The 27922-nt window shown below is 40.9% G+C and overlaps 2 protein-coding genes across 18 annotated transcripts in view; both read left to right on the top strand.

The window, feature by feature from the left end:
• N4BP2L2 (NEDD4 binding protein 2 like 2) overlaps positions 1 to 24492 on the top strand; it is an 88483-nt gene extending 63991 nt beyond the window's left edge. For 9 of the 13 annotated variants that reach the window (XR_006544089.2, XR_006544088.2, XR_006544091.2 and 6 more), the window contains 2 exons: positions 9667 to 9767; positions 21864 to 22237. The gene's annotated coding sequence lies outside the window, so the exon portion shown is untranslated. Of the gene's footprint in view, positions 1 to 9666; positions 9768 to 21863; positions 22391 to 24297; positions 24375 to 24423 lie in introns of those variants that run through there. The other 4 variants (XR_006544086.2, XR_006544090.2, XR_006544087.2 and 1 more) reach the window with 4 other exon arrangements.
• Positions 439 to 27506, top strand: N4BP2L1 (NEDD4 binding protein 2 like 1). 5 transcript variants are annotated; one of them, XM_006070663.4, is made up of 5 exons: positions 439 to 3980; positions 21864 to 21991; positions 22302 to 22390; positions 24298 to 24492; positions 25820 to 26025. In XM_006070663.4, exons 1-5 carry the CDS (start codon positions 3802 to 3804, stop codon positions 25874 to 25876), a joined length of 648 nt encoding a protein of 215 aa, XP_006070725.1. In that variant the 5' UTR covers positions 439 to 3801; the 3' UTR covers positions 25877 to 26025. The 5 variants fall into 5 exon arrangements, with proteins under 5 accessions (XP_006070725.1, XP_006070726.1, XP_025118983.1 ...); XM_006070664.4 differs by having other exon boundaries at positions 456 to 3980; positions 24424 to 24492; XM_006070662.4 differs by having other exon boundaries at positions 458 to 3980; positions 24298 to 24374; positions 25820 to 27506.
• Positions 27507 to 27922: the final 416 nt, after the last annotated feature.

Genomic DNA, 27922 nt, shown 5'->3' with positions numbered 1-27922 from the left:
GTAATGTGAGGTTAGAATGAGCAAAGTCAGTCTTATCCAGAGGACATTTCTTTGTTGGCAGACTTATCCCAGGCCACCGAGTCCTGAGCATCTCCCCTGTTGATTCAGCCCAGCAGACACTCTGCATGACTGCCGTCCCATTGTCCCCCTTCCCTAACCTCTTCCAGCTTCCTGTATCCAGCTTCTAGGGGAAGGACGAGGGAAGAGCCAGAAAGGAGGAGTTTTAAGTAGAGAGGTGCTACCTCTGAATGGCCAAATAATGCAGTGCAGACTGGTGGAAGGTGAAAGCTGGAGGTGCTAGAGCAACAAGGGGTCCCCCAGAGAAACAGCTAAGGAGGCACAGGTGGATGCTTTCCTATTCTTTCAATTCATGTCATATATATATATATATGTTACATATATATATATGTAACAAGGTAAAAATGTATATAAGACATGTTTTTGAGTAAAAATTCAGATCAAAACTTTTGGTAGGGAAATCAGATAAAAGCTTCTGGTAGGGGAAGAAAGGACATAGAATTGAGAAGCTACTACCTCTATTTTAAATGATTCTCCTCTGTTACAGGGTCTTTGGTTATACCGCTTTGGAAGCTTCATCTTGGTTTCAGACTTTCTGCCATATGGCATCTCCAGGGGAGAAACCTGGGGCTGATTTAAGCATTCCCAATTGTGGAGTATTTGGAACTGTAGATTCAAGGGTTAAATTTCAGGTTTCCATGAGCTCTTCCTGTGTACCCCCTTGTTTTTCCACATCTTGTTAAGCAGTAATAATTAGAGAAAGATTTGAATGTTTCTTTGCTTGCCAAAAACTACTTCTAAGATTATTTTCTTTACCTCATCATAGCAATGGTTTGTAGGACAGCAAAGTGAGATTGTGCTGGTCATCACATTCTAGAGAAATAGAATAGAACTTGAGAGCTGAAAAACCTGGTTGGATGAACTGAGGGCATGGAGGAGTGTTAATCACAGGGATCCTCTGACCTGGGGTAGCCCTCCTCTCTTGAGGCTGCCACCTTGTTAGGGCAGTGAGGATCTGACTGTAGACGTTATCTGAGAGTACTGTGACCCTCAGAACTGCTGATGTGGTCACTGACTGTGTTTACATTACTCCTCAGTTGAAGTTGTCCTTATCTTTGTTCAGTCTTAATCTTTAGTAAAGCCCATGCTCAGACTCATTTACTGAGAAGGCAGTTCAGGTCCATATACAATTATTGAGCACCTCTGAACGTCAGATGCTGTGTTAGCTCTTGGGGGTGACAAGGGTGACGCTGTCTTTGCCTTTGAACTTAGTCTAGTGGGAAGAAACAGATACACAAACAGCTTTAAACAAACTGTGGTTCTGAGGAATAAATTGGGGAAAACAGAGCCTATTGACTAGTTAAATCTGAGAGCTAAGAGAAAGAAGTGTCTAGGGTCACTTTCAGATACTGCCAGCCTTTTTCTCCTCAATTCTGTCTGTCCCTTGTACTTTCTTTCAACAGATCCACTTTGCTGGTGGGGAGGGGGCACAGTCCTTAAGTGTGATCCCTGAGTCCCAACTTCAGCTGTCTGTTATATTCTCCATCTTCTCACAGGGCAGGAATTTCCAAAGCTCTTGCCTCCAGCTCCAGACCTCTCTTCTAACAGCACACTCACATTTCCCAGGACCTCCTTCATTGCTCCAGCTGCCCCCTACACTGCAGTCTCAGTGTGCCCAAACTTCTAGTCCCCAAAGCTGTGTGTCCTGCTGCCCTATCCATGCTGCCTGGGACACGCTTTACAGAAGGAAATGGAAATGGACAGAAGTCGCATGCAACACTGTCCAATAGAAATATGTCAGCCACATACATAATTCAGACTTTTCTACTAGCCACATTAAAAAGCAAAAAGAAACAGATGAAATTAATTTTAATAATATATTAACCTAATGTACTCACCATACTATCATTTCAACACATGAATATAAAAGTTATTGAGATATTTTACTTCATTTTTTTCATATGGAACCTTCGAAATTCAGTATGTATTTTAATCTCACTTGAAAGTGAAAAGTGAAAGTGAAAGTCATTCAGTTGTGTCCAATTGTGTCCAATTTGCGACTCCATGGACTATACAGTCCATGGGATTCTCCAGGCCAGAATACTGGAGTAGGTAGCTGTTCCCTTCTCCAGGGGATCTTCCCAACCCAGGGATGGAACCCAGGTCTCCTGCATTGCAGGTGGATTCTTTACCAGCTGAGCTACCAGGGATGCCCCAATCTCACTTGGACCAGTCATATTTCACGTGTGGCTTGTGACTCCTGTATTAGAGAACACAAGTATAGAATGGAAAAGGTAGTATTTGAGGCTGGGCAAAAAGTTCTTGTAAGAAGTATTCTAGGATACATAGAAGTATGATAGGATACATACATGATAAGTATCACTATTTTTATGATTCATCTATAGTCTCTGTTCCTTATGGTTTTCCCCTAATATTTAGAGAAGCTTTTGAAATTTCAGTGTTTCTCAGCAGTGCTAAAAATCCTTGCTCAGATGCTGGGAAGGGATATGTCAAGAGAGAGTAGCTCACCGCCCTGTCCTCCCCTGCCCCTCCCTAGTAGAACCCCAAGAGGAAGGTGAAATTCTGAGCATAGACCCCCTCCCTACTTGGAGAGTGCCTTCCAGAGCTCATTGTGCAATTCCTGGGTTTTGTTTTAGAAGTAAATTGCTTTTCTTCACAGTTCCTTTTCAAAATTTTCATACCTTAGCTGCCTGAAACAAAATGTATTTGCTTTACAATGGTTATTACAGCCCAAGCCACCATATATCTGGGATTTTTCCAGGATGGTGTTAATTTTCAATACTGTCTATTTCAGTCCACGCTTCTTGGATTTTAGTTCAGAAAATAGGATCTTTCTATCACACTCTTGAGTGTGAAATATTGGAAGGTACTGTGGTGATCAACCAACTGGTGCTCACCAGTTCCCGGAACTTAGCACTCAATTCTAGATGCTTCTCTCTAGTGTCAGTAGACTGCTCCTTTCCCTGGGGAGCTGAAATAGTTTCTGGGGAGACCATGTCTTTTCAGGCAACAAAGCGTGTACCTGGGCAGTAACCCTTCTTTCTCAGGAGGCCTAGTTTATACTACTGTTCATAAATCTGTCTGAGTTTTAAGGGGTGCCTTGTTTTAAAGAAGAGATTTCTAAAGTTATGTAGAAGCAACAAAGCTTTCTAAAAATATTTTTGGCCGGCTGATAAAGAAGAATTAAAAAAAAAAAAAAAAGGGTGGAGGGGGGCAGAATTATACAGGTCCTGGGAGAGTGGCATTAGCCACTGGGACACCAGCCAGATATTGGTGCTCACAAACTGGGGGAGACTATGGTTTTTACTGTTACTGTTCAAAATGCTGTTCACGTTCTCTTCCTCAACTAAAATTATTTCACTTTCAAGGCCTAGTGGGCGGTGGGATGGGGTAGGGCTTTTCAGAAGGCCTGCCTTCCACACGGGCGGCCCGGGCAAGTGACCAGTGTCCCGCTTGGTGGGCCCAGGGCCACAGGGGCAGGGAGGCACGGGCCGGGCTGGAGGTAAGAGTGGGCAGTGGGAGGGGAGTGGAGGTCGTCGCCGAGGTTTTCCCGGTTGTCAGTCTCCCAGCGTCCCCGGCTTTCCAGGTAAGGACGACCCCTCCCACGCAGCGCGGTTCGGGAGGGTGGGAAGGAGGGGCTGGGCTGCGAGCGCCCGCCCCTCCATCTATCACATGGCCGGAGAGCCACAAAAACAACAGCTTTGGCCAAGACCGTGACTTCAGGAAAGGGAACGCAGGGCTCTCGCCGCCAGCCCCCACCCCATGGAGGAGAGTTTTCTTGAATCCTTTGGGAGGCTGAGCCTCCGGCGGCAGCAGCCACCGCCTCCTCGGCCGCCAGCCCCGCCGCCCCCGCGTGGGACACCTCCGCGCCGCCACAGCTTTCGGAAACAGCTCTACCTCCTGCGAGGCCTCCCGGGCTCGGGGAAAACTACACTGGCCAGGTAATGATGCGCCGCGCGCCGAGTCCCCGTCGGGCTCCGGTCCAGCCCGCGCCTGCCGAGGGGAAGCCGGGCCACCCGGTTCCCGGCCGGGCCGCGGGCCTGAGACACGGAGGCCCGTGCCGTGGGTTCCCAGGCTGCGCCCTCGCGGGAGGACGGTGGTCTGCACCGCGCCTGGCGCGAGCCCCCATGGCACCGCCCCCCCCCCCCCCCCCGCGCGGACCCCCGTCAGCGGGGCTGGACGGCTTCTCCCCCACTCTCGCAGCCTGGGGTCGGGGGCCCATGGGCAGCCTTCTTTGGGAAAGCCCGATGGCGACTGCAGAGGAGACCGCCGGGCCGCCCGCTGGCGCGCAGGCACCCGCCACAGTGCGTCAACAGGCGTTTTAAACCAGAGCAGAGACGCTCGGGCCGGGGGCCGGGGCCGGGCCAGGGCGCGCGATCGTGTAGAATATCTGGCAGGTGGAGGCAGCCCCGCCTGTGCTTTGGCGACTGCGAAGGCGCACAGGTGCCCCTGGGAGGGGGTCGCGTGGCCTCGCAGGCCGTCACCGACACAGCCTTTCAACTGTCCCCAAGGCGCCCAAATTAGTTTACCCGCGAATTGCGTCAGCTGCCCCCGTACCGGAGCAGCGTGAATGACACGGGCTTGTTGCCTTGGCCACCTTGCTAGGCCTGCCGCTCCAGCCTCAACTCCCACCACTCTGCAGCGTTGAACTGTTTCTCTCCTTGGCTTTGCTGACGCTGGCCCGCCTGCCTGGTTTGCCTTTGCCTGGCTTGCCCCTCCGTTGCCCTTTCTCTAACTGATTACAACAGCGCTTAAAGACTCAAGTCTGTTATCCTCGTACTCTGGGCTCCTCCGCTTCCTGTTTACACCTCTGCGGCTGTGCTCAGTTTTGCACATGGTTTTGTTTATCTTGTAAGTTTCTTGAAGGTGGGGGCCATATCTTACCCTGCAAAAGCGCAGTGTCTGGCAGTAGTATGTGTTCAGTAGAAGTGGTCCCTGGCCCTCAAAGAGCTTTCCATCTCACCAGAGACATAAGGCTAGCTAGCTGTAGAATCATGGGGGCTGGCCGTGGAACTGTGGAGCCTTAGAAAAAGAATCCAGGTGGCAGCGTACAATCAGAAGCGGATTTGAATGGTACACAAGGAACGTGGGAGGAAGGGCTGGGTCCTGTAGGGTCAGGGAAAGATGACAGCCCTGGGGATGTGCTGCCAGTTTTAATTAGGATTCCTGGCTGATTTGCCTTTAGCAAAACCTTATTGCTACATTTTCACAGATTCAAGGGACTGGTGACTTCCAAATGGCCATTGGTACCCTTTTCTAAGAACCACACACATTTCAATAGGTCTTTTCTCTGTCTGAGTGGAGAATGGGGAAGCTTTCCTGGAACCTGGCAGACCTTGATTATTTTATGATACAGTCATGGTGGGTACATCTGTTACCAACCAGATACTTCTTGCAGTCAAACCCTGTTCAGTTTTACTTTGGCCTTGCTGATCTGTGGCCTCTCACACACTGTGTCCAAGAAGGGAATAAATGTCTTTGGCCAGATTTTGTTTCGAGCTACCCAGAGAGGAGTAATATGGTGAGTGCAGGGTGCACAGAATTGAACAGCAGAAGTGGTGTGTTTTGGGCCTCAACTTTCTTCATTTCCAAAGCTAGTGCGTTGGCCTGGTTGATCTTAAGGTCCCTTCTGGCTCTAACATCTACACTTTTAAGATTTTAATTCCTGGTTGACTTTTGGCTAAGTGGAAGACACCAGATAAGAGACCAACTTATTAAAGAACGTCTCTCTAGGGATGGCTGCCATGTGCACTATCCTGGAAGTCTGAAGATTTTGCCTTTAGATCCTCATTGTCACAAAACAATTGGTGACTTTGGACAGTCACCTAGCTGTTCTTTACTTTCCTTATAAGTGAATAGTAAGACAGAGATTAGGTTAGATGATTTACTGAAGATCTTTCTAGCTCTTAATTTCTAATTGTAAGACTTAAAAGTGTTTTGTTACTAATGGCTAGGTAAAGAGCTCTGAACTTTGAGTCAATTTATGGCTTTTCTTTTTTTTTGGCCGGACCCAATGGTTCATGGGACCTTAGTTCCTGGAACAGGGATCGGGCCTGTGCCTCTGCATTGGAAGTGCAGAATCTTAACTACTGGACCACTAGGGAAGTCCTAATTTATGGCTTCATATCCAAGCTCTGCCATGGAATAGCTGTGCTCTCAACTCCTCAGTTTCCTTCCCTGTTAAACAGGGAAATCTGCTCCATCTGCTTCAGAGGACTCCTGTGAGGATTACATCTGTGTGAGACAACTTGTTAAACCTTAAACCGCTGTATACATTTTAAGAGGTGTTCATTTCTGCTGAAGATGTTGACCAGCTGAGATCATCTTCATGGTGTTCCTGGGGAGAAGCCTGACTCTGAAGTGAAGGAGGCAGCTGGGAGCTGACGTTTTGAGTTCTCTTGATAGGCTGGACATGGGCAATTCTGAGAACACAGAACTTTGGCCCTGCTTTGGGGTGGGTTGTGTATTTACATGGAAATCAGGAGAGCAGGTAAGGATACAAGCCACAGCTCAGCAAGGAGAGAGGCCTGCAGTGAGGATGCAGAACGTCGCAGGCCATTTGTGGGGAGAAAAGGAGGATTGCACATTGTTTTAAAAAAAAAAATACACGTAGGTAAGAAAGTAGTAAAAACTGTAAGGCTATCTTATGTATTGTTGGATTCTGGGAAATTCATATTTTTATTATTCTACGTATATTACAAATTTTCTATAATGAACATGTATTTCTTGAATCAGGAAAATAAAACTAAAAAAAATTGGAGGAGATCTGTTTTTACAAATGCAGGTTCATCTTTTTTTCTACTTAACTATCATTTCTCATTTGATTAAAAAAATAAAAATGCTTTTGAAATTAGGCTCTGTCTGGTGTCCCAAATCAATGTTAGATTTCTGTGCTTTTCATCTGTATGTTTTCACACTTCGCGGGGACTGGAATGTGGAAAACATCTATTTAAATTCTATGGGCATGTTAAAAAACAGTTGAAGTTTTTATCTGCCTTAAAATTTTTAAGTACATCAGAGTACTAAAAAATTAGCTTCCCTGCTATATGTGTTTTATCACCTCTATTTCATTTAAAAAGCGTTTCAAAAATAGGTTATTGTCATTGGCCTGTAAACTCTACTTCCAGGAATTCATCCTAAGGCAATAACCAGACAAGTGCATGAGATTAGAGGGATGTTCAGCACAGAGTTTTGATGTCCTAGAAAAAAATGTGAGCCAACTTAAGTGTACAAAAATAGAGGATTGGCTTATAAGTCACGTGTTATTAATGAAAACATAGATGTACGTTTGACATCTATGTTCTAATATACACAAAAATTCCATTTTTTGTTTTAAGAAATGTGTAAAAAGATAAGTATTTATAGTTGATTTTTAGGCAGTGGGTAGAATACAGACTTTTGCCCCTGACTTTCTCATTTTTTCTCAACTTTTTCCATTAAAAAGTTTGCAAACTTTTTAAAGGTGAAAATAACTTTTTAAGTTAGCTGCAAGTAGTTTTATTCAATAACTTGGCTTGATAGACATAGGTTGTATGATGAAGCATTTATTAAATAACCAAGTAAATAAGTACTTTTTATATAAAGGGCTTCCCTACGGTTATTCTTGGTTTGGACATACAAGGAAGTTTTTTTAATCTGTAAGGAGACTGATTTTAATTACTCAGGGCTATTAATTGTTTAATTATGAACTATTTTATTACATTTTATTAGCCTATGAACTAGTATAGATCATTTGATTGAACACCTCAGGTTCTTTTTCATTAAAATGGAGCTAATATTCCTTTGGTTAGTTTATTGTGAGGATTTAAGATACTGTGGTAAACAATCATCCTGTTGCTCAGGGCTGGTGCCCTGGGATGACCCAGAGGGGTGGGATGAGGAGGGAGGTGGGATGGAGGTTCAGGATGGGGAACACGTGTACATCCGTGGTGGATTCATGTCAGTGTATGGCAAAACCAATACAATATTATAAAGTAATTAGCCTCCAATTAAAATAAATAAATTTATATTAAAAAAACAATTATCCTGTGATTATGAATGTGAAAGCACTGTAAGAATGTGTGGGCTTCATAAATACCAACTATTGTTAATTATTCACTAGTCAACAATAGAAGTATTTCCTAAGTACTGATAAGACTATTAACACCTCAGATGGTAAAGAATCTGCCAGAAATGCAACCTGGGTTCAGTCCAGGGTTGGGAAGATCCCCAGGAGGAGGGCTTGGCAACCCACTCCAGTATTCTTGCCTGGTGAATTCCCGTGGACAGAGGAGCCTGGTGGGCTGCAGTGCATGGTGGCTCAAAGAATTGGACACGACTAAGTGACTAAGTACAATAAGGTATATATAATATAAGGTTGAGAGAAGGAGCCTACATATGACTAAAAAATGGAAGATAGTAACCAGCACACTGCTGCGGGTAAGTAAAGTCTCATGGGAAGTAGCCTCTTTTGTGCTGGTGGTGGTCAAGGCCAGTGGAGTCACTGAGGATGGTTATTAGGAGGATAGGATAATTAGGGAAGAGCTAGTCTCTTCCATGTGGAGGTGGTTCTCAGGCTGCCCTGGAAGACCAGGAGGATGTCTGAAGACCAGAAAGCCAAGGAAAAGGATTAGCATCATACATAAGAAGATGGAGATGGGAAAGACCTGAGTGTTCTAGGCTCACGAGGAGCAGGGCTTGATTGCAGTGAATTGTTCATATTGAGTGTGTTGGTTAGGTAACCCCACGGCCAGACCACGGAGAATGCTAAAAAGCTGGATGAAAAAGTATAGGATTGAGAGAAGAAATAGAATTCCAATTCCAAGACCCTTTTACCCTCAGCAGGTGATCCAGAACTATTTGTTTCCACAGCTGAACTGATATATACTCATTTGGATCTGCACCTGTTCTTTCCTCTGACTTCAGTGAAAACATCTGTGGACTTCTGTTTACTTGTGTGCTTTCTTCTGTGCGTGTGTGTAATGTCCCCCCTTTGAGGACATTTTAACCGTTTTTAAGTGTGTCCAATTCAGTGCTATTAATTACGTGATATGCTGTCATCACCACTGTCTTTTATAAAAAAATTTTATCACCACAAACCGAAACTCTGTCCATTAAGCAATGCGTCTCCCTTCGCCTCAGCTCTTGGTAACCTACCTCTGATCAGTTTTCTATTTCTGTATTTGACTACTCTAGATACCTTATGAAAGGGGAATCATATGGTATTTGTCCTTTTGTGTATGGCTTATTTCACTTAGCTTAATGTTTTCAGGGTTCATCTATGTTATAGCATGTGTCAGAATCTCATTACTTTGTGACAGAATAATATTGCCTTACATGAATATATGACTAAAACATCCTTTTGAAATGGCAATAGTTCAGGGTAGTCTTTTTTTTTTAATTTTAATGGCCTTGTTTGAAAAATTAAAAGTTCTTAACCTTAAGTCAGTTCATGCATTTTAAATCTTTAAGTTTGAGTCAAAGCAAAGCCTGGGGACCATGCTTTATGACACACATCCTTTGCAATGTTTGTTTTGGCACCATCAAAAATGGTTTGTGATATGGATTCAGTAGGCTCAAAGGATGCTCACTGACAGCTGTCTTTTCTCCTTATTCATATGTCTGGACGACTTGGAATTTTCCATCAAGAGAAATAAGTTTTCATTATTTCTTGGCACCAGAGCTGTCCAAGGAGGTGAAAGGATGCTTTCCTGATGTGATGCAACGATAGAACAGAGATGGGGACGAAGGTACACTTTAAACCAAATGCAGTTTAAAAAAAATTTGAGAAGCAGTGGGAAGAGGGGATTAGTTAGGTTAACTAAGTAGTGAGTAATTAGACCCCAGAGCATATTTGCTCCACAGTGCTCTGGACCATGGTGTTTTTAATTATGAGGCTAGGGCTCTCATAAGTAAAAGCAAGGTCAAAATAGAGAGTCTGTAGTATTCCAGGTCTGTGTGTATGAAAATTAGAGCATCAGGCAGGTGCCATCTCAGATTTTTAGCCACTCAGGTCTACTTGGAGAAGCTACTGACTTTTTATATTTTTAGTGATTTTTTTCCTAAGGTGGTTCCTGAATCTCTTCTCCCCAATGCTGAGAGTCCTTGCAGTGCCTCTCTCTGAAGGTTGGGAAGAAAGAGGACTATATATGCTACCTGTGATCACAGAGAGTAAGAACACACAGTGCAGTGTCTTTTCTCAGTCATGTACTAGAAAGGTAACAAAGGGGAATCACCACCACTATAGTCCTTGAGCTACTGGGGTATGGGAAGAAGATCCTACTGGATTTGGGCCATGTAATGTCATAGGTGTGGTTACGATTAGAGAAGCAGTAGAAATAGAGAAAGAAATGAAAGGGGAAGAATATTCTCATAGGAAAATCTCAGGAAAGGATCAGGAAGTTCTCACAGAGTTCATCTAGTCCAAGCTGAAGACACTAAACTCTAAGAAGTTATATATCTTTTTTTAAAAATTGTATTGAAGTATAGTTGATTTACAGTGTTGTGTTAATTTTTTCTGTACAGCAAAGTGACTCATATATATATGTATATATTCTTTTTCACATTATTTTCCATTATGGTTTGTCACAGAATATTGAATATAGGTCTCTGTGTAGGACCTTGTTGTTTATCCATCCTACACATAATTGCCTCTGCCAATTCCAAACTCCCATTCCTTCCCTCCCCTCCCCCTTCCCCTTTGGTAACCACAGGTCTGTTCTGTATGTCTGTGAATCTGTTTTTTTTTTTTCATAGATTATGTTCATTTGTATTGTTATTTTAGATTCTACATATAAATGATATGATTTGGTATTTGTCTTTCTCTTTCTGACTTTGTTTAGTACGATAATCTTTAGGTCTGTCCATATTGCTGCAGAAGGCATTATTTCAAGAAGTTACATATCTTGATCAAGGTCATAGTGGATAAATTCTCCTTATTTCTAATCAGACCTTTTTCTTCTGCACCAAAGGAAGAGGCTAGTGAGAGTGACCTGATCAAAGTGTAATGAGGTTGATTTCAATCTGTTGTGTAATGAAAAAACTTGTCAAGACCCTATAAAAAGAGCTTCCTGCTGCTGCTGCTAAGTCGCTTCAGTCGTGTCCGACTCTGTGCGACCCCATAGACGGCAGCCCTAGGCTCCTCTGTCCCTGGGATTCTCCAGGCAAGAATACTAGATTGGGTTGCTATTTCCTTCTCCATTGCATAAAAGTGAAAAGTGAAAGTGAAGTCGCTCAGTCGTGCCCAACTCTTAGCGACCCCATGGACTGCAGCCTACCAGGCTCCTCCATCCATGGGATTTTCCAGGCAAGAGTGCTGGAGTGGGTTGCCATTGCCTTCTCTGATAAAAAGAGCTTAGTTTATCTGTATTTCAACTGTCAGGGTAAGGAACCCACATGTTATTACGTGATTCCTTCTCGTCGGAGCATGACTGAGTTGACCAGCAAAGCATTAAACACAGGAGAAACCTGTAGCATTGCTGAATTCTCTGGAAAGTTGCTGTTCACACGCAAGACACTGAAAGGAATTTCTGCTGGAAAGTGCAGTGGAGCCACTCTGGCACATGAGGGCTAACTAGGAGTCTGGTTTGGAATCTCATAAACATGCCCTGCTTTAGAGGTGTGAGGATGAGAGTGAACCTGGGATGGCCTGGGAACTATTCATTGGAATGCCCTTAGCCCCTGTGGCTTGGCGGCGTTCATGAAGCTGGTGATGGCTGAGCTCCATCTGCCTAAGGGCAAAGGCTTAGCCTTGGCGTTGCAGTTGGCAGCACCAAGAAGATCAGCCACACCTTGATCAGGCTCAAGATTTTTACAGCTATGGTTCCCTCCCCATTCTCCTCAGGTTGCTGAGTTGCTGAACCTGTTTCCTGCCTCCCAGCTTAAAGTCATTGGGGAAGATTCCGATAACATCTAGAGGAAGTACTGGAGTCTAGGAAGAATGCTCTTTCCCAGTCTCCTTTGGGGATAAACCTGAGGTTTTGGTAAAATTCTCAACACATAAAGAGTAAATAGAAATTCTCACAGATTCTTTTCAACCCTATACAAAGTTTGCATAATTAAGGCAACAAAACCTGATATTTAAGAACCACTCATACACTTGCTGCTGCTGCTGCTGCGTCGCTTCAGTCGTGTCCGACTCTGTGCGACCCCATAGACGGCAGCCCACCAGGCTTCCCCATCCCTGGGATTCTCCAGGCAAGAACACTGGAGTGGGTTGCCATTTCCTTCTCCAATGCATGAAAGGGAAAAGTGAAAGTGAAGTCACTCTGTCATGTCCAACTCTTCGCGACCCCATGGTCTGCAGCCTACCAGGCTCCTCTCCGTCCATGGGATTTTCCAGGCAAGATTACTGGAGTGGGGTGCCATTGCCTTCTCCAGGACTTGTCTACAGTTCACCAGAATAGAAGTGAAAAGTGAAAGGGAAGTTGCTCAGTCATGTCCGACTCCTAGTGACCCCATGGACTGCAGCCTACCGGGCTTCTCCGTCCATGGGATTTTCAAGGCAAGAGTACTGGAGGAGGGTGCCATTGCCTTCTTGGACTCATATACACTTACCAAATATCTAGTATGTCTCATGTAGAGTAGAGCATTGAACAAAAAAAGACAAAATCCCTGCCTTCATGGACCATATATTCTGTCAGAAAAAAAAATTTTTTTTTTTTTCTGAAAGGAAATTTTAAATAACACCTGCTCTACTTTTCAAAAAAACCTAAAATGTTTCCATTTCTATTCCACTTGAGTATATACTCTCAGGAGATGTTCTACATATTCACAAGGAGATTGGCACAGTGATGTTCACTGAAAATTTTGTTTATGGTACAGAAGATTGCAGACAACCTCAGTGTCACTAGAGAAAGAAGATAACTGTGGTTTATTTTATGACACTCAGTTACAGTTGTTTAGTGTAAAGCTCTGAGGCCAGAAGCCTGGGTTTTAATCCATGTGTGCCACTCACTTGTCTTTTTTTTATTTCCAGGCTTTATTGAGGTGTAACTGACACATTATGTAAGTTTAACTTGTATAGTGTGTTGATTTGATACCTTCCTGCGTTGAAAAATGGTTACCTCTGTAGTCTTGGCTAACACCTCCATTGTGTCACATAATCACCATTTCTTTTCTGTGATGAGAACATATTAAGATCTACTCAGCAGCTTTTTGGTGTATAATACAGGATTAGCAGTAACCACCATGCTGTGCATTAGATCCGCAGAACTTAGTCATCTTTTACTTGGAAGTTTGTACTTTTTGACCGACATTTCCCACACCCTCAGCCCCTGGAAACCATCACTATACTCTGTTTCTATGAGTTTGACTTTTTTAGATTCCACATATAAGTGAGGTCATATAGCATTTGTCTTTGTCTGATTTATTTCACTTAACATAATGACCTTAAAGTTCATTGATGTTGTCACAAATGGAAGCATTTCCTTATTTTTCCTGGCTGAAAAATATCCCATTGCATATATTTACCACATTTATCCATTTGCCCACTGCCAAACACTTGTTTTCATATTTTGGCTATTGTGAATAATGCTTTAGTAAACATGGGGAGTATACAGATAATTTGAAGATCCTGTTTTCATTTCCTTTGGGTGTAAACCAAAAGTGGAATTACTAGATTTCAGGGTAGTTCTATTTTTAACTTGTTGAGAAACCTCCATTCTGTTTTCCACAGAGGCTGCAATAATTTACTGTCCTTTTAACTGTGCACAAGGGTTTCCTTTTCTCCACATCCTCATAAACACTTTTAATATCTTGTTTTGCTGATGATAGCCATTCTAACAGGTGTGAGGTGATAGTTCATTGGGATTTTGATTTGCATTTCCTTCATGATTAGCACTGTTGAGCACCTTTCTATGTACCTGTGTGCCATTTGTATGTCTTGGGAAAAATGTCTCTTCAGATCCTCTGGTCTTTTTTTAATTGGATTTTTTTTTTTTTTTTGCTAATGAGTTGTATGAGTTATTTACATATTTTGGTTATTAATCCCATATCAGATATATGATTTGGAAATATTTTCTTCCATTTGGTAAGTTCAGTTCAGTCGCTCAGTTGTGTCCGATGCTTTGCAGCCCTATGGACTGCAGCACGCCAGGCTTCCCTGTCCAACAACCAACTCCCAAGCTTATTCAAACACATGTCCTTCTAGTTGGTGATGCCATTTGGTAGATTGCCTTTTTATTTTGTTGATTGTTTCCTTTGCTGTGTAGAAGCTTTTCAGTTTGATGTAGCCTCTTTTACTACTTTTTGCTTTTGTGGCTTGTGCTTTTTGATGTAATACCTAAAAACTGATTGTCAAGACCAGTGTCAAGGAGATTTTCCCCTACACTTTCTTCTAGGAGTTTTATGCTTCAGGTCTTACATTTAAGTCTTGAATCCATTTCAGGTTTTTATTAGTGGCTTGACATAGGGATCCATTTTCATTCTGTTTTAACCACATAAAAGCTGAAATTTTAGATGGATTGAGGAGTGAAATATAATAGAACATAGATGAATATTTACATAATCTTGGGTTGGGAAAGACTGTTATAAATGTGTTATCAAAGACAGAAAGTAGAACGTAAAAGATGAGTTCATGTGACTAAGAAAAGTTCTGTTAATTGAGACTTGTATGTTAGAGTTCATTATAAACAAAATTAAAAATAAATTGAGGTACTTAATAAAGATTTTACAAATTAATTTAGCCATAAACCTCACAATAAGGAGGTTTTATCAACAACCACAGGACATGAAAATGCAGTTCACAAAAGAATATCTCTACATGAGCAGCACACATAAGGAAAAATACTTAAACTTGCTGAGAATCAAAGAAGTTGGGGACAAACTAAATACCTGACCACAGAGTATTGGTTAAGTAAATTATGGTTCATCCATATGAATAACTCATCAAAAATAATGTCTTAATATGACCCAGCAATCCCACTGATGGGCATATACACTGAGGAAACCAGAATTGAAAGAGACACATGTACCCCAGTGTTCATCACAGCACTGTTTACAATAGCTAGGACATGGAAGCAACCTATATGTCCATTGGCAGACAAATGGATAAGAAAGCTGTGGTACATATACACAATGGAATATTACTCAGCTATTAAAAAGAACACATTTGAATCAGTTCTAATGAGGTGGATGAAACTGGAGCCTATTATACACAGTAAGTCAGAAAGAAAAACACCAATACAGTATATTAACACATATATATGGAATTTAGAAAGATGGTAACGAAGACCCTATATGTGAGACAGCAAAAGAGAAACAGACATAAAGAACAGACTTTTGGACTCTATGGGAGAAAGTGAGGGTGGGATGATTTGAGAGAATAGCATGATTTGAGAGAATATACATGTTTCAGTGTACATTATCATATGTGAAATAGATCGCCAGTCCAGGTTTGATGCATGAGACAGGGTGCTCAGGGTCGGTGCACTGGTACGACCTTGAGGGATGGGATGGGGAGGGAGGTGTGAGAGGAGGTTGTTGAATCACGCGAATACACCGGGATTCTTGGCCCCCAGAGGAGAAGAATTCAATCCGGGGCCAGAGACGAGGCTTGATCGCTCAGAGCTTTTGTGTAATAAAGTTTTATTAAAGTGTAAAGGAGATAGAGAAAGCTTCTGACATAGGCATCAGAAGGGGGCAGAAAGAGTACCTTCCTGCTAGTCTTCAGCTGGATGTTATATAGTCACTAGCAGTCTGTTAATGAAAGAAAGGAATGTCTTAAAATTCAGAATGGCACCAAATGGTTTATCCTGGGCCATAAAATGATTAACTTGAATCTTAAAGAAGGGCAGACCACCATATAAATAGTTTCATCTACATAGATTAGGGGAACAATATCTGAGTATAACATACTGGTTTGTCAAGTAGGTTCTTGGCTAAGAGGTGAAACCGACTTGGAGACAGAGTTTGGGGTAAAGGCGTAGTATATTAGCATAGCTTAAGACAAACATTTCCATAAGAAAAAGGCATTGGTTATCTCTAGGCTCAAGAATAGCTAACTTCAGGCGAAACCAGGTGTCATTATGGCAACACAGTATTTTAAGAGAAACCTCTCTTTAAATTTGTATAGAGAAGGAAAAAATATTGCTAGTTTGTTTCCTCCTGCCGCTTAAGAGAGATAAAAATGTCTGACACTTGCAGGCTATTTCCTCCATTTGGAGACCCCTCTCTCCTTGGGGACCCCTAGACTCCCTATCAACTTGTCTAGGAAATGACTCTCTCAGGTGGGAGGGGGATTCAGGATAGGGGATACATGTACACCCATGGCTGACTCATGTCAGTGTATGGCAAAACCCACTACAATATTGTTAAGTAATTAGCCTCCAATTAAAATAATTTAAAAAAATAATGGCATAGAATCATACTTCATGAGGTGGGAAATAGTTGCTGTGGAAATAAGTTTAGTGAAGAGAAGTTGATATTCTCTGCATTATGTTTCTGTTTTTATGGAACAAAATATCAGATGAGAAAAAAAAATTCTATCTCCTGGAAAGACAATCAAAATATTCGTAATTATTTTTAGGTTGAGGAATATAGGAACTTCTCCTGTTTCGCAGTTTTCTCTTCCAAAATATTTTGCCTTGAATATGTGTTACTTTGCTAATTAGAAAGGAAAAGTAATATTTTTAAGGTTGGTGTAGACCAGGACACAGGAACCAATTTGAGGGGGCACCTGCTTGGCAAATTTGGGACAATTTGAGCCTCATAAAGAATGACGATGGTAAGCATTATTAAAAGGGGAAAGGGAAGAGTGCTCTTCTTTACTAGACAATGCCACCTAGTAAATACAGAAGAAATTACATGAAGTAATAAGTATTCTGCTATTCCCAGTGTAATAACTCACTTGGCAGTGATCAGCAATGAATATAAAGCTCATTGAGGGAAAGGTTGTTGGGGAATAGGATGTTATACGGGGCCTCTCGTTACATCAACTCCCCACCCCCACCCCAACATGATGTAGTATCACAAGGGGAGCAATACTAGCTGATGCCACCTGTTAGCCAAGTGATAAACTTAGCAGGATGGTACAGACGGTCATCACGTGCAGTCAGGTACGCAAACATCACCTCTGTATTTTCCTTCCACAAATGTTTAATCTGGATCTAATTATGAGGAAAATAACCAGGCTAATACAGAATGTGGGGCATTCTCAAGCCAACTGACTGGATTCTTCAAAAAGGGAAAGCAGGGAGGAAGGTTCAAGAGAGAGGGGACATGTATATACCTATGACTGATTCACATCGATATATGGCAGGAACCATCACAATATTGTAAAGCAATTATCCTTCAATTAAAAGTAATTTTTTTTTTAAAAAAAGGGAAACCAAAGAAGGCATGAGGACAGTTCTAGATTAAGTGACACCAAAGAGACGTTAATAACTAAATGCTGTACTTGAACCTGTGAAGATATTATTCGTACCATGAAGGACATTTTAAATTTAAAAATCTATTAACATTGCTTATTATAAACAGCTAAGGCCTTCCCTGGTGGCTCAGAGGTAAAGAATCCACTTGCAATGCAGGAGATCCTGGTTCGATCACTGGCTTGGGAAGATCCCCTGGAGAACGGAATGGCTGCCCACTCTAGTGTTCTTGCCTGGGAAATCCCATGAACAGAGGAGCCTGGTGGGCTACACAATTCATGGGGTCAGAAAGAGTTGGACACAACTGAGCATGCATGCATTATAAATAGCTGTAATATAAAATTGTAATATAAATTAGTATATAATTTATGTATAGTATATATTTATAATATAATTTATAATTCAGTTTTTAAGTTGTGATGTGATTATTTAGGATAATGTTCTTATTTATAGAAGATACTTGATAAAGCATTTAGGAACAAAGTATCATGATGTCTGCAACTTGTTTTTAAATGGTACATCAAAAATACACATGTGAGAGAAGTAAAATAAATGAGGCAAGACGTTAACAACATTGTTAACAAAAGTGTTAATAATGGAGGGTAAGGAGTGTTCATAGTATTCTTTCAACTTATTTCTATAGGTTTGAACATTTTCTAAATGTAAAAGGTTGTGGGGGGAAAGTTTAGGTGGAAATAAAAAGGAGTGGGAAAACTATGGAATAAATGAGACTTAAGGGATGTGGGGACCAAATGCAAAGCGTGGATCTGGTTTAGCTCTTGATTCAAACAAACCAATTGTAGGAATTCTGAAGGAGATCAGCCCTGGGATTTCTTTGGAAGGAATGATGCTAAAGCTGAAACTCCAGTACTTTGGCCACCTCATGCGAAGAGTTGACTCATTGGAAAAGACTCTGATGCTGGGAGGGATTGGGGGCAGGAGGAGAAGGGAACGACAGAGGATGAGATGGCAGGATGGCATCACCGACTCGATGGATGTGAGTCTGGGTGAACTCCGGGAGTTGGTGATGAACAGGGAGGCCCGGCGTGCTGTGATTCATGGGGTCGCAAAGAGTCGGACACGACTGAGCGACTGAACTGAACTGATTTATGAGACAATCAGGGAAATTTGAACACTGAAAAGATATTTGGTGAAATGAAGTATGAAGCAGATGAAGCAATACTGGCCATATAACGATAATTGTTAAAGCTGGACTGTGGGTACATGGGGAATGATTATGTTATTCTATTTTGCATGTTGGAAAATTCCAGTAATAAGGGGTACAACTCAGAGTTACATACTAATGTTGGACTTTGTCAATGAGTGGGTGAGTGACTAATAGATATCTAAATATATTCAAATGTTTCTCTATTGTTAAACAAAAGAAGTACACAGAAGAGTGATGTTATGAAATCAAGATTAGAACCTAAGTTACTCTCATAGTAGTAGTGTCAGGTGAGTTTGGGGGGCACTGCAGAGGTGAAAATTATGTGGGTGTAATTGTCTTTTTTCCCCCCCTTTTTTCATTCTCTCAATTTCCCTAATGCAGGAGGCTCCTGACCACCATAAAGAAAGCTAGAGCTGGGGCATTATGCTTGTCACTTCTGAAGCTTAGGGAATGGTATTTATTGCTTCCACTGAAGTGTGAGACTCTCAGGATTGCCTATTGAATCAGTTCTTCATTTAGTTAGGAGAGCTTTTAAGTCTTGAGTATTCAAAATGTACCATGACTGCCAGTGCTGATTTAACATTCAGGTGAAGGTAAAACAAGTTTTGAAGGAACGATCATTCAGCAAGATAAAAAAGTCCACCCTTTGATCTTCTCCAGTCCCTCAGTTCCATTAGAGTTGTAAAGGTGAAAAACAGTCCTATTTTTCCTGCCTGTTTGTTAGGAGGACCATATAGGCTATGGTCACATGTGTCTTGGGAAATGGTGAGCAGGTGGTTCAGCTTCATAGTGGTCCTGAACAATTTAACTTTTACTCTAAGGCAAAATTTTGCAAACAAGGTGATACTTTGCTGTGTTTTCTTTTTTTGCTTTCTAGAAGGGAATAGAATTCAAATAAAATGTGAATTGAACACATGCCTTAAAAGGTCTTTTTTTTTAATGAAAAATTAGAGTATTAACTTCTAGTAGATAATATAAACCATAAAGAGGAGATAGAGCTATGTCTATGCAAAGAAAAACTCCATTCTGAAAATGACAAAACCAAAGCTGTAAGTGGCAGACTTAATAGGAAAACAAATGAAGCCAGATTTAGAAGGGATATTGAAGAAGTTCTGGAACTAATATCCAGAGTTGCTTAACTTAGTACACAAAAGATAAGGAAAACAAGTTACACAATATTATTTAAACTCGGAATGAGGCTTTCATGTTTAGACTAGATAATGATGAAAATAATTCAAAAACTGTAGAGCATTTACAAATATAAAATACACACACCTGAAAGTGCAGTTAGTGTTGCCCTTAGATTTTCTTCTAAGGTGTCTTTATAATAACTGTTTGCCCTGGAGGTTAACGTTTGGATATCTGATTTGAGCTTTTCAGTTTGAGTATCTTTACAGTTAAAAGACATTTACAAAGAAACTATGCAAATCCGTTTTATCAGATCTTTATACTTGCCTTTCGTGTCCGTATCTGTATCTGTGGTGTATTTAAAATGGCCACATTTTCTTTGCCATCGCTCCTAGCACTCCTACATTGGAGTGTACACACTCCAATGCACTTTACTACGATGGCATGTAAACAGTTTTGGATGGAAAATCTGACTTCATTTGTTACTAATAAAATAACAGTATCTTGTGTTTGTAAAGTACCTTACCTCTTGAAAAATGTTTTCCCATACCTCACCTCATTTCACCCTTACTAGAAGCTCTGTTTAATAGGTCGTGATATTATATAAGTTTTCGGTCAGGAACACAGAAGCTTGGAAAGAGGCCACATGACCGTAGTGGAAGAGTCAGGAACTGAACCCAAGTGTTTCAGGCAGCTTAGGTGCTTTACTCATTATCTGTGGTTTCACTGCCTTATGCTCTTTCCTGATTAAAGAGCATTCTTCTTGATAGAGAAGAACAAACAGAGCTAAATAGTTCTGTTTTCTTTTTACATTTCCTGCTCTTGTTATGTTCCAACATTTTTCTCTCTCTCTTTTTTTTAAATCTTACTTATTTTTGGCTGCGCTGTCTTCGTTGCTGTGTGGGCTTTTGTCTAGTTGTGGCAATCAGGGGCTCCTCTCTAGTGGCAGTGCGCGGGCTTCTCATTGCAGGGGCTGCTTGTTGCAGAGCATGGGCTCTAGGCATGCTGGCTCAGCAGTTGTGGTGCACAGGCTTAGTTGCTCTGCAGCATGTGGAATCTTCCCGGACCAGGAATCAAACCCACATCCCTTGCATTGGTAGATTCTTAACCAGTGGATCACCAGGGAAGTCCTTCCTCCAGCTTTTAAATATCTTTTTATTCTGAGCACGGCTGTTTTGTTATGGACTGTATCTGCCTGGTCAATTTGTTTGAAGTTAGAATTACACTGGGGAGCCATGCAGGGAGAAGGGAGAGAACCGTGTGCTCATTGTGTCGGGCACTGCGCGAGGCGCTTCCCCAGGTTATTAGGTAGTCATCCTCACTTAGCAAGATGGGTGCTGTTATCCCCAGTTTTTATGAGGAAAGGAGGCTCAGAGATTTACTTTGTTACTGTCTAGCACAATAGCCATCTTCTCCCCCAAAAAAGTCTGAATAAGGATTTCATGTGGAAATATCTTCTTTTTGAAGTTATTTTGTGCAAAACTTCATATGCTTTTTTTTTCTTTCCTGCTTTAAAGAGGGGACTCCATGATGCTTTTTCTTTTTTTCTATGTGTGGTATTTTCATATTCAGAGAGAGTGATAGAAGTTTAGGAAAGCCTAGGGAATGTTGGATCTGCATCTTTTCTTCTCCTGCTGGTTTTAGAATTTGGTTTAGGTCACTGCTAAAGTACCTGTTAGGGGTAGCATACACATCACTTTTATCTACATTTCATACCTCAGCAAGAACCAGTGTCTCACATGGGTCCTTATGGAGAACAGAGCTCCAAGGCGAGGGGACCCAGGACAGGTAAGGGGGTACAGGAAGGGGCTGCAGCAGGGGTACTTGGGCAGTGGTGCATCACAGAGGAATGTCAGTGAGGGCTGTGCCCACTCTTGTCACCCCTGCAGCGAAGCCTCCAGGGTGTCATCTAGAATCAGTTCTGGTAGCTGCAGAAATCAGCGCGGTGGTGACCAGCACTTGTTAAAGAGTTGGGCAACACAGAGTCCCCTCTCAGCCCTCTCCTTACCCCTATGAAGGAGCGATACCTTCTAGAGAGAATCTCTCTTTTTAAAATGAATTTCAACAACTCAAACCTGGTGGTCTCACAAGTATAAACTGCTAAATGTTAGAGATAGAAGGAAATGATTTATAGTATGAAAATGCATAGTCATAAAATAATCTCTTGTTTCCCCACTCTCCAGACAGTTGCAACACGACTTTCCCAGAGCCCTGATTTTCAGCACGGATGATTTTTTCTTCAGGGAAGATGGTGCCTATGAGTTCAATCCTGACTTCCTGGAGGAAGCTCATGAGTGGAACCAGAAAAGAGGTGACAGATTCCTTTCCAAGCTCCTGGGAAATCCTCTTGTGCACATAGATTGTAGCTCCTGCAAAATGAAAAAAATTTATGGAAGGAGCTTAATCTAAAGTTCTGCCATTTTTCCTTCTCAAACAGAATGCCAGAGTGTAATCTCCCTAGATTCCAGGAAAAAGAAAATTATTGATAATGGGTTCTGAAATAGGTAGTATTAAAGTTGTGTAATGAGGACATCCTGTAATAAAAATAACAAAATATGGAGTACACGCGCCCTTCTGTGATTGTTGCATGTTGTTCACTGTTATATAACATTGTGTTGCAGCAAGAAAAGCAATGAGGAATGGCATATCCCCCATTATTATTGATAATACCAACCTCCACGCCTGGGAAATGAAGCCCTATGCAGTCATGGTAGGAAGAAGTATCATTCTGAATTTTCAGTTCTGGACATTTTGTGAGAAAGTTGAAACATTTGTTCTTTCTTCTTTTTTTGGTCTTCTGTGATCTCATATTCATTAATAGTAGTTCTCCCAGGAATCAGGTAAAGAGGTTTTATTTTAGTGTTTCTCTGCCGTTCAATGGCTGAAATTTGCTGAGATGCTAATACTACCTCAGGATACATTTTAAAAATAGCCCTTGGTCTGAATTCTTGACAGCATTTCTGTCTTGGTTGTTTTCCTAAGGGAAGGCATACGTAGAAGCATCTGCTGAAACCTGCTGAGAAGTGCTGGACTAGGTGATGCCTCCAATGGAGCTGTAGATGATGTTCTTAGGACAGTTCTGTCTTTGCCACGCTGGGGACTTCAGTACTGTGTGGTGCTGCTGCTGCATGGGAGTTCCAGGGCAATGAATTTCTTAGTTTAAAAACAGATTCAGGAGTAACGCTGTAACCCTATTAAGATATTAGAATACAAATATAAATGCACATATAAAGGTAACAATTCAGCCGTCTACTGTCCGAACAGTCAGATGAATGAAGCAATGTGTACATTTTTCCTTATGAAGTATGTCTGATCTACTTTTCAGACATATTTCATCTTTTGTGCTAATATGTTTTCATTCCTTACTGCATGTAATAAGGAGAAAAGATCCACAAACATACAGGGAGAGGAAGAAAACAGCTGAGTATATTCCCTACTTGGCTAATTTTAAAGTGAATCTCTAAAACTGGACTCATGGCAGCTTGTTTTTAAGCCTTTTTTTTTTTTTAATATTTTGGGCAGAGTAGCTTACATAGAGGTGTGCTTTTGTCTAGATACTTTCATCAGTTTTACTTAGGCCCAGACTGTGGGACTTTGCTGAATGTAGGACAGAATGAGCATCAACTTTGTGGTTACTTTAGTTCATGGATCAAACATCCACTTAGGAGAAAAATGGACAGGGATATGAAGAATCAGGTTAATTAAGGCACAACTCAGAACCAAGAGGCAGGGCTTAACTGAGAGTAGCTTAAGGGAAGTTATTTTACTTTTTATTTTCTAATTTCTAGACATGCACAATCTTTCCCAGCCATCCACAGCTACTACTAAGACACAGAAACCAGATATTCTCCACGTATGATATTTGATATCCTTCTGAAATTAGAAGTGTCCATCTAAAGAATGAAGAGGAAATCCCCTTACTTAGCCCATTTTATTCTGTATTTTATAACACAACAAACAGTAGTCATAACAGAAAGTTCAACTTGAGATAAAATAAGTAGTAGTCAGTTAATTAATGCAAAGAACATTTGATGTTTCCATGGAAATGGTAATCATTTTCTAAACTCAAGGAAATATGGCACGGTGAATTGAGCCAAACTATGTGGCATGGATGGGAGAGCTACTTTTTGGAGGGAAGAATATGTGAAGTATGTGGAAATCATTTTTATTTCCCAAGCTCTGTGCCTCTGGTATTCTCACTTTGTAAACCAAGCTGTGAGGACTAGCCAAGGCACTTGATGACAGTGAACCTATGATAATCACATATACGGGACTCTGGGAAACCATTGGAATTCATTGCTCATTCCTATGGACAGGGAATTTAAAACTAGTTCAACGATCTATCTTTTTAAAGGTTCAAAACAAAGAACTTTGTTGTTTTCCTACATAGTAGATAGAATTACTGAAAAGTTATCATTGGGAACCATAATATAATCTGAGTGTGGCTAAGTATGGATATGTACCAACTGTATTTGTTAACATAAATTAAGGAATTGAATTACTGGTTAAACAAAAGGAATGTTAGAAAAGATTTGTAGTAAATGTTAAATGGCAGCATAAACATTCCCAAACATACATACCATGTCTTCAATGTTTTATGTACTTTTGAAAAATCAGGCACTTGAAAATAACTATGAAGTTATATTCCGAGAACCTGACACTCGCTGGAAATTCAACGTCCAAGAGTTAGCAAGGTACTTCTTTGTTTTTCTAGCTCCTCATTATGTATCCTGCTATTTTCAGGTATTTCAGACCGAACAAAAGAATCTTTTCAGGCTGGAAATGGACATGGTAGTTTTCAGGCCAGAAATGGTAATTCTTGGAAATTGATAACTTTGGAATTATTAATGTGAAAGACTTTACTTTGGGGTCAGTTTCTAATATAATGCTAAATGCTAAATCTTGGCTTGGACTTGGTCCTCAAAAAGGACATATTTAACATTCTGCTAAAATGCTTCTTCATTAATGGACATTTAAAAGCACTTTCCTCTGCATGGGATTGCACTTGTGAGTGGTGTTTTTGCACTTAGGCTAAACAAAGACCTTCAGATATTGAACAGTCTGTGGTTCATTTATGGTCTAGATGCTGCTTCTAGTTTGTAAAGCAATAAATGTCCAAATAATACTAACTTGTTGATTGAATGCATGGGTTCTGATAATTCACCATCTGTGCTATTTGGTAATGTCAATGATTCAAAGTAACCAGTGAGGTCAGAATTTACTTTTTAGGAATAAGTCTAATTCATCTTATGGTTACAAGCAGATAGTGTTTCCCAAGGGATGTGTGAATCACCTCTGTCAGAATCAGCTGAGGTGACTGTTAAAATCCTAGTTCATGGGGCATCCCTGGTGGTCCAGTGGTTGAGAATCTGCCTTGCAATGCAAGGAATGCTGATTTGATCCCTGGTCCAGGAGGATCCTATGTGCTGCAGAGCAGTAAGCACGTGTATCACAACTGCTGAGTCTGGGAGCTGTATCCACTGAGTCCACATGTCACAACTCCTGAGGCCACACACCTAGAGCCTGTTCTCTGCGACAGAGAAGCCACTGCAATGAGAGGCCCGTGCCCCGCTACTAGAGAAAGCCCCTGTACTGTGGCAACAAAGACCCACCACAGCCAAAAAATAAATAATACGATAAATACTTTTAAAAGTCCTAGTTCATAGACCCCATTCTTAGTTGAAATCTCTGATAATTACATTTCAAAACTATATCCCCAGTTGATCCTCATGTCCATGGGAATTGAAGAATGTTGTTTTAATAAGGATCTAGAAGTATCTAGGCCTGACATAAGTGATTATAGATATATGCATAACAAATTGGCAAACATATAAGAAGAGCTCATGGTGCTGTCTTATGTTTTGAAGCACAGAATTGAGATTTCCAGAAACAGAGCATTTTTTGATGTTTTGGCTCTTTGCTAGCCCCAGGGTAGTTTGCGGGTGTGCAGGGCCGCATGAAAAACAGTTGAGCTGAACGATAACTGCTTAACACGATGTTTTGCTTTTGTCAGATTTCCATCCTGAGAATAGGGAGTGCATATCTGTGTAATAATACAGGACTTATAAACTACAAATACTTGTAAAATGTAACTCATTTTGATATGCTGCCTTAACTAAACATTTTTTTTTCCACGTAGAAGAAACATTCATGGAGTCCCAAGAGAGAAAATACACCGAATGAAAGAACGGTATGAACATGATGTTACCTTTTACAGTGTGCTGCACGCAGAAAAACCAAGCAGAGCGAACAGAAACCAGGACAGGAATAATGCATCTCCTTCCAACGGTGCAGGGTACTGGAACACCTACGCAGAGTTCCCACACCGGAGGGCGCATGGCAGCTTCACTAATGAGAGCTCCTTTAACAGAAGGGGTGGTTGTCACCATGGGTATTAGAGGCCTCTCTTATGGGCATTCTGAATTTTCCTAAATCAGTTTTTACTTCAATTTTTGGTATTTATTCTCCGTTCAGTGGTAGTCAGAGCTCTAATTCCAGTGTAAATAGTCAAGCCTGAGAGTTTCTGTGCAGAAGTCGTTACATGCCTCTTCAACAAGCATTTGTTAAAGTGATCCTATGTGCATGGTCTGATGCTGGGAATTCTGCCGATTTGATTAAACAAAATCCTTTCTCTAGGGAAAGAACTAATTCAAAACTGAAACCTGAGAACATACCCAAGAACGTAATCAACCACATAGGCTCATTAATGAACTGTTTTTAATATAAAGCTTCAGTAGCCCTTTCTCTGAAGCAGTCTATTTTTTCAGGAAATTCATCTCCATCAGGAAAGTTGGAAAGATGGAGGAGAAATAGTAGGCAGGAACAATTTTTTAGTGCCATTGCTACTTTTGATTATCTGTGTATCCAAAAATGTGAGATGTGTGGCTGTAATGATGATATTGATTTTCCTTTAAGATGACGACATCAGGAAGTATATAGTGAAGTCACTCAGTCGTGTCCAACTCTTTGCGACCCCATGGACTGTAGCCTACCAGGCTCCTCTGTCCATGGGATTTTCCAGGGAATAGTCCTGGAGTGGATTGCCATTTCCTTCTCCAGGGGATCTTCCCAACCCAGGGATCGAGCCTGGGTCTCCCGCATTGCAGGCAGACGCTTTACTGTCTGAGCCATCAGGAAGTATACACCTAAGGGAATATTGTCCTTCAAGGTAGACACTTTGGGAGATTATCCCTTTATTTTAGCGATGTGTCATTGTTAGAAATATCTGTTAAAATCTTAATAGCGATACAAGCTACTGAGGAAAATCAGTGTCGTTGTTTCAAGTCACATCTTGTGTTTTAACTACCACTTTATCAAACAGGGTTAAACCTGTTTGATAACAGGGATAAACCTGTTTGGCTGTTGAGCTAACAGTGTACATAAAACAAGCCTGCCTTTATAAAACACCAATTTTTAAGAGGAATAATTAAGCAATTTTTAAAAATTATTCCTATAAACGTGTATTATCAGTTGGCAGCTCCAAAGTTTTGGGCGTACAAGGAATGAAGCATCCCAGGATGTCCTCACATGGAAACAGGAAAAGTCATGCTCCTCTTATAAGGAGCAGTCTGAGTGTTTTGTGAGGCATTAAGACAAAGTTCTACTACAGTTCTTATATTAAAATTGAATTTATGAATCCAAATCAAATTTTAACAGGTTGGAATCAGATTAATTTGGTGTGAGACCACAGATAAGACCATGTAGGATGTATGCTTTATTTCTTGTTGGCCAACAACTTCTTTCTAATGTTTTGTGAAGCATTATTTTAAGTGTTCTATATAATGGTGCTTTTATGGTTATTAAAAATTATATATGGTATTGCTTTATATGGACTTGTCATTGAATCTAATTTTGGGGGGTTTAAGAAAATAAAAAACTTATTTACCATAAATTCCACAAAATTCTACCCTATTAAGAACTAGTTTTTCTATAACTATATTTACCCATCTTCTTTAATGACTAGGAAACACAGAGGTAAAGATAAAAGCAACTTTATATTTTACTTGTGTGTATAAATTATTTGATCTCTATACATTAGAAAGACTGTATTACTTTAATATTCCATATCTAGTATTATTGAAATCTATTCAACATCTTGATGATTACCAGCAATGATCTGTAGTTTTTTCATTAACATTTAAAAAAATTGATGTCTCCTTTGAGTAGCAGAATTTGCCCAACAAACTAAAATTAAGTGAATTTGAATGAATCTAAAGTATAGTTTGGCTAAATTCTGTGTATC

Source organism: Bubalus bubalis, chromosome 13 (genome assembly GCF_019923935.1).
Source record: "Bubalus bubalis isolate 160015118507 breed Murrah chromosome 13, NDDB_SH_1, whole genome shotgun sequence".
NCBI lineage: Eukaryota > Metazoa > Chordata > Mammalia > Artiodactyla > Bovidae > Bubalus > Bubalus bubalis.
The sequence above is the reverse complement of the archived record's forward strand: the minus strand, read 5'-3'. Positions and strand labels throughout refer to the sequence as shown.

Bases quoted from the DNA above. Each gene is read 5' to 3' on its own strand.
- N4BP2L1 (XM_006070662.4), top strand. From the start codon at position 3,802: ATGGAGGAGAGTTTTCTTGAATCCTTTGGGAGGCTGAGCCTCCGGCGG. The intron at 3,981-21,863 runs GTAATGATGCGC...CCCACTCTCCAG, and splicing joins GGGAAAACTACACTGGCCAG to ACAGTTGCAACACGACTTTC. The intron at 24,375-25,819 runs GTACTTCTTTGT...TTTTCCACGTAG, and splicing joins AACGTCCAAGAGTTAGCAAG to AAGAAACATTCATGGAGTCC.